This window comes from Trichosurus vulpecula, chromosome 8 (genome assembly GCF_011100635.1).
Source record: "Trichosurus vulpecula isolate mTriVul1 chromosome 8, mTriVul1.pri, whole genome shotgun sequence".
Classification (NCBI taxonomy): Eukaryota; Metazoa; Chordata; class Mammalia; order Diprotodontia; family Phalangeridae; genus Trichosurus; species Trichosurus vulpecula.
Window position 1 is genome coordinate 221233453 of NC_050580.1, and position 11431 is coordinate 221244883.

Here is an 11431-nt window from a genome sequence, read left to right on the forward strand (position 1 = left end):
CGCTGTCAGACCTGGTCCCAGCCCCCGAAGCACGGGCTCTCCCACCCTCTGCCGTCCTTCCCTCCTTCTCTCCTTCCTTCCCTCCCTCCCTCCCTCGTCCTACCCTCCTGCTGCAATCTCTGCCGCCTCTACACTTGAGGCTGCCGCCCCCTCCAATTGGGCAGGCTCCCCATCCATTGGTGCTGCCTCCTGCCAGTCTGCCTGGGTTAGCTCCGCGACAGTGAGCTGGGGAAGGGGCGTAACCCATTTTCGAGCTGCACATCTGTCCAGGGCTGCAGTACAGAAGCGGTGGGTTCAGCTTCCCGCTCCCAAGGAGCTGGGATTGGAAAGGCATCTGTAGCCCTGGAAAAAGCAAAAGATGTGAACCGCGAGGTGTCTGTGGGAATCTCCAGGTACTCTCAAGTGAGCTCTCCAGGATCCAGGAGTTTGCAGTGGCAGCAGAAAATCTAGCTGGCCGTGCTCTAAAACATGAGTTTGCAAGGAACCATGACCACCCTTGGGTAGGTAAGTAAGGAGCTGAGGGCACCAAAGGTTTCAGAGGCGGGTGGCAAAGAATACATGTGACTGTGGTCTTGTGGGAGATGGAGTGGGTGGTGAGTTCTACTTCCCAGACTATATTGAGTTAATGGGGGAGATGGTGAAATATCCTTAGAGAGGCCCCTGTATGGTTAAGGGTAAATGCTCTCCTACCCAGTAGTCTTTTGTCCCTTAGCAAAGACCCCAGATTGCTGGACTTGTCTCCATTTTATCACAGCTTTGTAGAATTTTTACCTGTTAAGATTGGGATTCCCTCTTTTTGAAAAATATGTGACATTGTCACTATAATTAGTTTGTAGAGGGATGCAGGATCAGTTGTGTTGTACTGCATCTCATTCTTTAAAAGTGTATTCTATTTTGTACATTCATATTTTCAGGTGGAGTTGATTGGATGTGAGAAAATATAATTACATTACATACAAATTCATTTTATCAGAATTCAATTAAAATTTAGTAGCATCTGATAGGAACACCTGTTACTGTACATTATAATATTTTTTTTTTGCATTTGTTGGATGGACTTTTAGGCCCTCTGTTCTGACTTTGGAAGGACCAAGTTGAAGTCCCTTCCAGCTCTTAATCTATGATCCTATAAATGCTTCATATTTTTCTCTCCATCCACAAACCACAAGGTTAGTTGTAATTTGCCTTTTGATAGTGGTTTCACCATTTTTTCCTATGGATCAGTGAGGTTCCAGCTTAAAAAAAAAAAAGGAAGAAAAACCCAGCTTCTTCACCATTTATGCCCTCTTTGTTTGAAGGAATGGGGGTGGGGGGGGAAGGGTGGGAGACTTTGTGCAAGTATGAGCACATTTTCTTCCAGAGAGTGTATGGAAAACAAAGCTATAGCAAGAAATAGTGTGATTAGAGTGGTTATAGCCCTGGGCTTGGATTGGAGTCAGGTGATTTCCTGGCTGTGCATCACACTAGCTCTGACTTTAGACAGGCTATAGAAGCATAGACCTAGAGTTAAAAGAGGATCTCAGACACCAGTCTAAGGTTGTACAGGTGTGTCAGAGTAGGATTTGAATCCAAATCTGACCCCAGGTCTCTTTCCACCAGACCATGCTTTCACCTGTGATATGATCTCTAAATGACCCCTGAGTTTACTTGCCGGTTCAGGTAGTTTATGGTTCCACAAAAAGCTGCTGATAAGCTGATTATTTGAAGAAAGAAAGAAAGAAAGAAAGAAAGAAAGAAAGAAAGAAAGAAAGAAAGAAAGAAAGAAAGAAAGAAAGAAAGAAAGAAAGAAAGAAAGAAAGAAAGAAAGAAAGAAAGAAAGAAAGAAAGAAAGAAAGGAAGGAAGGAAGGAAGGAGGAAGAAAAAGGAAGAAAAAGAAAGAAAGGAAAGAAGGAAGGAAGGAAGGAAAGAAAGAGAAGGAAGGAAGAAAGAAAGAAAGAAAGGGCAGTCAGCAGGCTAACTAGAATGAATGGTAAGAAAGCCAGAAAGCTGTAGGATCTCTCTTCATGCTGAGAAATCTTTCTGAACCTTCTAACTGGTTTCTAATTTATGCTGTGCTACAAACAGCACACTGTACAAGGAAAGGGGGACTGCTTACTGTGTCAGTGGGAGGACATAGCTTGCAAGGCTATTCCTTTTCTGTAAAGACGATTTTTAAAAAATAATTTAAATAGCATGAAAGGAAAGCATACTTAGGTTTGGATCGACAGTACCTGGGTTAGATCTCCACTCGGTATCACTTAATGCCTTCACTCTGAGATCATCCCCAGTGTATTCCATATATATCTTGGTTCTGCATCGTTGTTTGGATGCTGTTTGGATGCTGAGCTCCTTGAGAGCTGGTACTGGGTTTTGGTGTTTTTGGTTGTTGGTTTTCGATGTTGTTGTTTTGTGTAGCTGCTTAGCACTGTGCCTATCACAGAGTGGGCACTTAACAAATGTTTGTTGACTGACTATGTGGCAACATAGTTGGACATTTGAGCCTTAGTTTCCTACTCTGTAAAATGGGAGTGTTGGAGTGGATAATCTCTAACAACCCTTCCAGTTCTAAATCCATGATCACGTGAAAATTCTTTTAAAATTTCTTAAAAATCATGAACTAACAGGATAGGACTGAACCCGTGATTTCAGTGATAAAAGGAACTCCCGGCAGGGAAACTACAACGCAGGTCGCACCTTCTCTCGCAAATTAGGAGGTTGTTTTAGCACGAGAGTCTCCTAACTTTTATGCTCACACACCTCTATCAGCAAAACCTTTCTGGCCATGCAATATGGGTATGTTTACTTATTTTGCACATTATATACATGTGCTACTGTAGTGACAGGGCAGCTAGGTGGTACAGTGGATAGTGCTGGGCTTGGAACTAGAAAGACCCATTTTCATGAGTCCTCATCCAGCCTTACTAGCTGTGTGACCCTGGGCAAGTCACTTAACGCTGTTTGCCTTAGCTTCCTCATCTGTAAAATGAGCTGGAGAAGGAAATGGCAAACCACTCCAGTATCTTTGCAAAGAAAACACCAGATGAAGAGTCAACAAAGAGTCGGACACAACTGAAAAATGACTTAGCACTGTAGTGATAATCATGTACGTTATAGAAACATACAAATAATAGAAAATTTTAAAGGATGAAATAAATATTAAATAATATTTTACATTAGTCAATAATGAGCTACTGAAGTAGGCCAGCACTTTAGGAAAGTTGCTTTAGCAATTGAATGGAGGATAGACTGGAAGGGAGAGATGGAAGCGGGGAAATCAATTAGGAAACTACGGCAATAGCTCAGGCCAGAGGTGATGAGAATCTGAACTAAGATGGCTGCTGTGTGAGTAGAAGAGACAGATATGAGAAGTGCTAAAAAACAGAGGTGAACAGGACAAGCCTTGGCGACTGATTGGATATATGGGGTGAGGGAGAGTGACAAGTCAAAGGGGTCACCAAAAGTGATCACCCAAGTGACCGGAAGAAAGGTGGTGTCCTCAAAAGAACTCTGGGAGTTCAGAAGGCAGGTTGATTTGTGAATTATCATGTCGTGAGATTTATGATACATAAAAGCCATCCAGCGTGATTTACTCCATCCCACTCAAAATGAAAAGGAGAAGCAGGACAGGGTTGTTGCCCTGGAGCCATGTAGTAGGGGTGCCTACGACAGCCAGAGGGTGACCTGGGGTACAGAAAATGAGTATTTGGGGGAATTTTCCCAATAGAGTCTATAGGTGCCCAAGTAGTAGTGTAACTGTCCTGAGGGGCCAACTTCAAGGAGAGAAACAGGGAGACTGAGAACTCAAGCAACTGGAGAACAGGAACAAAGTGGATGGGGGAGTCTTAGAAGATAAGGGTACCTGTGTTGTGTGGAGATAAGCCCCATAATGAACTTTCACTGAGATGGTAGGATAAGAGCTATTTTTCCACCTTTCAACTGGTTGATCATCCATTCCTCGGGCACAGACCAGGGCCTCCACTTTGGAGGCTACTGGTTGAGAGCACATAGAGGTTAAGTGACTTCCCAAGGGAACACATGTTTTGTATCACCTTCTAGACCTCTCTGATGCAACACTACCGCAGCTTTGCTTTATATGTGTGTGTGCACGTGTGTGCATGCATGCATATGTGTGTGCCTGTGTGTATATATTTTTCCATATTTCTTTGAATGCTTAATATTTCTCTTTTTTATAGAATCAATGTAAAATGAGGATTGGGGCAGCTAGGTGGTGTAGTAGATAGAGTGCCAGGCCTGGAATCAGGAAGGCCTGAGTTCAAATCTGGCCTCTGGCACTTACTGGCTGTATGATCCAGCACAAATCACTCTACCCTATTTGCCTCAGTTTCCTGGATCTGGAGAAGAAAATGGCAAACCATTCCAATTTATTTGCTAAGAAAACCCCAAATGGGGTTGATTAAAATGACTGAGCAACCACAAAATGAGTATGATAATAGCACCTATCTCCCAAGTTTATTGTGAAGTTAAAGCACTTTGCAAACCTTAAAGTGCTACATAAATGCTAGCTACTATTATTATTATTATTGTTTTGAGAATAAATTGATGACCCAAAAGCAATTATCAGTTTTGTGATTCATTGCAATATATATTGATCTCCAAAATATTTGTACCAGCCTTCAGTTACATAAACAATATATCAGAAGGCCTGCTTCCCTTCAGTTGACACTAGCATTTATTAAATGCCTACTATGTGCCAGGCACTGTGATAATCCCTAGGGATACAAGGAAAGACAAAAAACAGTCCCTCCCTTTAAGGAGTTCATAGACTAATGGAGGAGACCACATGCAAAGAACTACATACCAATGAAATCTAGACAGGGTGATGTGAAGGGAATCTCAGAGAGAAGGTACTAGCATATTGTGTGTGGCGGTGTTTGTCCTTCATTCCCATAGAGGATCATTGAAGGGGATTGGAAGAGGTGGGATATTTCCTGGGGCTTGAAGGAAGCCAGGAGATGGGAGCTGAGGAGGGAGAGAATTTCAGGCATGGGGGGACAGCAAGTGAAACAGCCCTGAGTCAGGAGATGGAGTGTCTTGTGGGAGGAACAGGAAGGAGGCTGGTGTTACTGGAGGGGAATAAGATGTAGAAAGACTGGAAAGGTAAGAAGGGACCACGTTTGAAGAGCTTCAAAAGCCAAATAGAGGATTTTATATTTGATCCCAGAGGGGATAGGAAACCATGGGGAGTTTATTGAGAAGAGGGTGACATGGTCAGGCCGGCACTATAGAAAGATCCCTTTGATAGCTGAGTGGAGGATGGACTAAACTGGGGAGAGACTTGAGGTGGAGACACCAACCAGAAGGCTATTGAAATAGTCCAGCTAATGAAGGCCTGCTCCAGGGTGGTAGCAAAAGGTTTATGGGACAGTGAATGCATTAGGGATTCATTAGCCTGAGAAGATTGCCTTGCCATAGCGAGGGCCCAGTTGAACTTAGGTGACTGAAGTTTGTAGTGGATCCAGTCAGCTCCTAGATGCTGTGATTCTGGGGTTTTTTTTTGGCTTTATTATTCTCTGTGTAAGGTTGTATCTTAAAGTTCCCTTGATTTGCATTTCTCCTATTATCATCCTGGATGCAATGATATCTGTGTTGTGATGCTGTCGTTCACACATTTCAGTGATGTCCAACTCTTTGTGACTCCATTTGGGGTTTTCTTAGCAAATATACTAAAGTGGTTTGGTATTTCCTTCTCCAGCTCATTTTACAGATGAGGGAACCGAGGCAAACAGGGTTAAGTGACTTGCCCAGGGTCACACAGCTAGCGTTTGAGGCTGGATTTGAACTCAGGTCCTCCTGACTCCAGGGTTGGTGTTCTATCCACTGTGTCATCTAGATACCCCACAGAAGCAGCATGGTGTAGTTGAAATAACATTAGACTTGGATTGATAAGACTTAAGTTTGAGTCCCAACCTGAATGACCATGGCTGAATCACATAACTGTTCAGCCTTAGTTCCCTCATCTGTAAAATGGGGATGTACTACTTGTCTCAGAGAGGTTGTGGGCGGGAGGGGAATAATACCCTTTGTACACTATAAAGCACCCTATGTGTGGGTCACAAAATGTATTTTTCTTTCACTTTTCCCTCTCTACTTAATAATAGCCTACAATTATATAATGCTTCACGGTTAACAAAAATCTTTCAATATATGATTTAACTTGCTCCTCCCCAGAGCCCTGTGAGGTAAATGCTGTTATTATAGCCACTTCCATTATTTCCAGTTTAGTAGACTGTGCATAAAAGAAGGATATTCAGGTTCTGTAAGTGTCTGAGACAGGATTCAAACCCAGGTCTTCCCCTCACTTCAAGTGCAGCACTCCATCTATGTCACAACACCTACTTACTTAGCATGAAAGTATGAGCCATTCAAGACTGCCTATACAGTCATGGTTTTATTTCAGAAGCCTTATTCCTCAAAATACTAAGCTCCAGTAGCCTCCATTCATATATCTGCTCAAAAAGATTTCTGGCCCATTGAACTCACGCAGGGTAAGAGGACCAAGGTGTAATTTGATCATAATCAACGTGTTATTTCAACGAGTGAAATGATATCATAACCCACCTATAATTCCGTCTTTCATCATTTAGTTTTGGGATTAAAAAAAGAACGTAAGATTTTCTTTTTTTTAAATTTTTTTTAAGATTTTTTAAAAAGAATTTTCTTATTTTGGGGGTAGCTAGGTGGTGAAATGAGTAGAGCACTGGTCCTGGAGTCAGAAGGACTTGAGTTCAAATCTGACCTCAGACGCTTGACACACTCGCTGTGTGACCTTGGGCAAGTCACTTAACCCCAATTGCCCTGCCAAAAAAACAAAAAAAAATTTCTTATTTTGATCCTACCAATACTACTTTTATGACAATGATAGGTCATATTGGATTAAGTGAGTGTTTACCTTCATCATAAAAGGCCTCAGGTCTCTAGGGCTAAATTGGTCATGCTAGTAAAATTTTATCAAAAGATTTATATAGCAATCTTCCAAGGAAAAGTCCCTTACCTGTTGTGTTCTTAATGGTCACTAATGAAAATTCCCAGGACTTTAACGAACATTTTGATTCTCTCTTTACTACTGTCACACTGTTCTCATGGAGTAACTCTTTACTACTGTCACACTGCTCTCATGGAGTAACTCTTAAATGCGTCTAGTGCATTATTTCAGTGGATGGCTTTCAAATGAGCATCAGAACCAAATTTTAAAATCTTAGTAATAAAATAGAAAAAAAAACCAACCAACTCATTTGTATCCAGAAGAAGTGGTGAAAATAACCTACTTTTAAAAAATGTATTTCCCTGAGCATTGACAGCTATTTTATGATTACCCTGTAATGGAGGCAGCCACAAGCAAGCATGATTTTTTACCAACAGGGCTACTATGGATTAATGAGGGACAGCTAGGTGGTGCAGTGGATAGAGTAAGGAGCCTGGAATCAGAAAGACTCATCTTCTTTAGTTCCAATCTGGCTTCAGATACTTATTAGCTGTGCGACCATGGGCAAGCCACTTAATCCTGTTTGCCTCAGTTTCTAGAGAAGGTAGAGAAGCTAGAGAAGGAAATGGCAAACCACTCCAGTACCTATGCCAAGAAAACCCTAAATGGGGTCACAAAGAGTCAGAAATGACCAAATGACAGATGAATTCTTCAAAACAGGTCATTTTCTTTATAAATGCCTAGAACCTAACTAGAACTTTATTATACTCTTTATGGTAGAAAAGTTTGATTTTTCTACATATACAAACACAAAACCAAGGAGGACTAGAGAATTAGGAGAAAGGGAAGAATTTTAATTTCCTTTAAAAAATCGTGTTTTTTTTTCCCCCAGAGAAAAATGAGGCCTTTATGATCTCCATTAGGGAACATGCATTTCATAAGGAAATGAGTCTGAGTGCTGTGTTTCCTATGTCTATCTGCATCCATCTCATAAAAATTACAAAACTAATTAGAATAATGTCACTATGCATTACTCAATTTTGTATAACATATTAAAAGGAAGGAATTATTTTTAAAGAAGAGGGAAAAAAAATTTTGTTCATGGCAAAAGTTTGAGAACAATTTGTTTTTATTTTGCCATCACTGCCATCAGCTTTCACAATAGAAACATATGGTGGAAATAGAGCTATTCAACAGAAGCATCTACAGAAAACAGTGAAATGAAATATCACTTTCTCTTCCTTTTCAGGTTGAACATATCAGTACAGAAGATTGTTCTTTAAAAAGAAAGAAAGAAAAGAAACAAGGAAGCCAAACTACGAAAGGTCTTTCTTTCATGGAGAGAGTAAAACTACCAGCAAAAGAGGATTTGGACTTTTTTTTTTAATCCAGAAAGAACCACCAAAAACACCTGTGTGGAACAAGACCACTTATACTCACAAAAGAAATAAAATAAAAAACTAACAAAAAAAATCCCCTGCCCTTTGGGATGATATTTTTATCAATGTTCTTCCCATAAAAGGCTGTAAAAGAAGAACAAATATTGTTTTCTAGAGACTGAAAGAGTGTGATGCAAAAAATGGAGGCAACAGTGGCAGAAATTCAAGTAGAAGGCAAGGATGAGAAGGAGTCTGTAGAGATAAGTCCTCAGGATGAGGAGCAGGTTGAAAAAGCCTCTATGATTTGTTTTAAAAGAAGAAAGAAATCAGCCAAAGCTTTGAAGTCGAAGAATTGTTCTGAAAAAGCACCCCATGACACTGGTCCATGCAGTGCCAAGGATCACACAGATGTGGAAGCTTCAGATCAGTTTCAGTCACCAGGGGGGACCTGGGCAGCAATCAGATGCTTTGTCACTCGACGGAAAAGGTCAAAATCTTCAAAGAAAGAAGTCCCCTTAGATGCTAAAGCACAACCTAAAGACAACACTGACGAAACCAAACCCGCTAAGAAAAAGGCTCGATCCAGGATTAAAACACCCTGCATAAAACTCTCGAGAAGCAAGAAAAAATGCAGTCATTCCCAAACTATTGAGGAATCTGAATGCAGTATGAAAGTAAAGGAAGTTACAGACAGTTTAGGTACAGAGATTCAGACTCCTGAGGATGCTCCAGCTGTAAAGGATAAATTAATTGCAGATGTAAGTGGTGGTACCTCCCAAGTAGATAGTGTAAGTATGCCACAAGTTAGTAACATCAGCTCTTCTGGGGAGAATGTGGCTTCCATAGAACTTGAGGTTGACACGGAATCTTGTGCCATTCACACAGCAGCATTAATCCTTGAAAAAAATATTGAGAAGCCAGAGGAGAAACAGGTTGTAAACCTCCAACAAGAAAGCCTCCCTGAGACTTCAGAAGTGGGACACCAGCTCCCTAAGGAGGATACGGAGGTTGGTAGTATTGTAGTACCCAATGAAACTCCCACAGAGGAACCTGCAACCCCAGAGATCATGGAAGAAGCATCTAAGGATGTCACAGAACAGGAACCAAAAGAGAAAGAACATGAAAATGAAGTGATTGCTTCAGAAAAGAACAAGTCAAAAGACACCATAGTATGTTTCAGTAAATCAGATTTCGAAGAAAATGCAGTAGGCCCGAAGATGCCCCAAGCAGAAGAAAGCAAAAGGATGGAACCAATTGCTATTATCGTCACAGACACTGAAGTCAGTGAATTTGATGTAAAGAAATCCAAAAATGTCCCTAAGAAATTCTTAATATCGGTTGAAAATCAGCAAAGTGAGCCATTTTCTAATGCTGTATCATCCAAAGGGGTTAATGATTTTGAGGGCAGAACTTCTGAGCAGTATGAGAAGCTTTTAATAGAAACTGCTTCCTCGCTTGTCAGGAATGCCATTCAGTTGTCTATAGAGCAACTGGTGAATGAAATGGATTCTGGTGATAACAAAAGAAATAGTCTTATATAAAAGACCAGAATTTCGGCTCATGTTTTCTTTTAATGGAAACCTAATGAAGAATTATTTTACATTTTATGACATCTTTAATTCAGAAGAATCATTTATGGATATTTACAATCTCCAAAACTCAACAGCACCAGCTTCTGTCGAGTTGGAGACGAGAATCTGGCCCAGAAATGTACCATACTGCTCCTTAATGTCCTTTTGATGACAGAACTTTGTTTCATAAAGCAATTTATTTCTGCATATACATTAAGCCTGCATTTGGTTTCAAACCCCTGTTTTTTTACAATGCAATTTTATTGTTATAATTGTGAGTAAGGTGGGCTAGTTTTGTAGATATGTGAATTATTGTAGCTGAGTAGCTGGCCAATGGTCTTACCTCAAAAATGTGACACCTGCATTATCTTCATTTCAGTGGCATATGTGTATGTTCACAAAATGCATATTTTAATGAGGAAGAAGAGATTTTCTGTTCTTGATTCTTCTAAGCTATTTGCAAAAATTGCATTAAAATGTCTTCAAATAGTTGGTGAATAGGTTGGCAACTATAAATGCTTACCTTGACTTCTCCCTTTTTCCTCCTCTATACAATTACATCGATGCTCTCATTCCTCCTTTTTTACAAGAGGCATCCTTGACAGGGGGAATAGAGAGAATGGTGAAGCATTTTTACTTACTATGCCATCACTCCTCCTAAGGTTATGGTACTAAATTAAAGCCATTCCTTCAAGAAATCACCCTGAAATTGGCCTTTTGTGGTTCCCCATCCCTTTAGCAAGTAGATGGCCTCATAGGAGGATAGCAGATTCCAAGAAAGATAGTGTAGCAGCTTAAAACCCTCTGAGGAGCTCAAACATTTTCATTTTGGGAAAGTGTCAGTCAAATTTAGCCAAAATACGAAGTTATTTATTATCTCCTTTATTAAAATATGTGTGATAGTTCCAAAAAATCACAGCAAACCGTTCTGGTCTTTGCAGAAATATTTTTTACTTTAAACAAATCGGCAGCTCTGTAATGGAGAAGGATGGATAAAGCATTTTCCATATTCAGAGAAGAAGGCTTTTTTTTTTTTTACTTTCAGAATTTAGCTACACCAACTATAGAAGAGATCTGTATAACAAATTAAAAGAAATTTTTTTTCTTAAGGAAAAAAGAAAAAATAAACAAATTAATACCTTTTGTCATTGAGAGAATTGAACCAAATAATAGATATGACTGGCATGATTTAGACAATCTTGAAAGGAGAGGTGAACCACTATTATTCAAGAATAATTTAGGATAGGGTCCTTGATAGCTGCATTGTTAATAAGGGGAGGGAAGGGGAGTTCATGATTTCTGGTCTTATCAGTGATTGCCTTTCTAGCTCAGAGGGAGTCATTTTACCACCTCAGTCTCTCACCAGAACAAAGGCCCACAATGTTTCATGAGATGCTACCTCACAGGTCAGTTTTTGGGTCCTAGAGCTTAATTTTGGCAAGCTCCAAATGGGGTGTTTGTGAAGGTAATGAAAAGCTTTGACTAGATATGTAAGGTATCTGCAGTACTGAGAGTTTCATGGCAGGGAAAAAAACAACCAGACAATTAGAAATGCTTTA

At 40.3% G+C, this 11431-nt stretch overlaps 1 protein-coding gene across 1 annotated transcript; it reads left to right on the plus strand.

Annotated features, from left to right (window-relative positions):
• Positions 1 to 234: 234 nt before the first annotated feature.
• On the plus strand, positions 235 to 10983 carry AKAP5 (A-kinase anchoring protein 5). Its single transcript, XM_036769494.1, has 2 exons — positions 235 to 504; positions 8172 to 10983. Exon 2 carries the CDS (start codon positions 8493 to 8495, stop codon positions 9840 to 9842), a length of 1350 nt encoding a protein of 449 aa, XP_036625389.1. The 5' UTR covers positions 235 to 504; positions 8172 to 8492; the 3' UTR covers positions 9843 to 10983.
• Positions 10984 to 11431: the final 448 nt, after the last annotated feature.

Bases quoted from the DNA above. Each gene is read 5' to 3' on its own strand.
- AKAP5 (XM_036769494.1), top strand. From the start codon at position 8,493: ATGCAAAAAATGGAGGCAACAGTGGCAGAAATTCAAGTAGAAGGCAAG.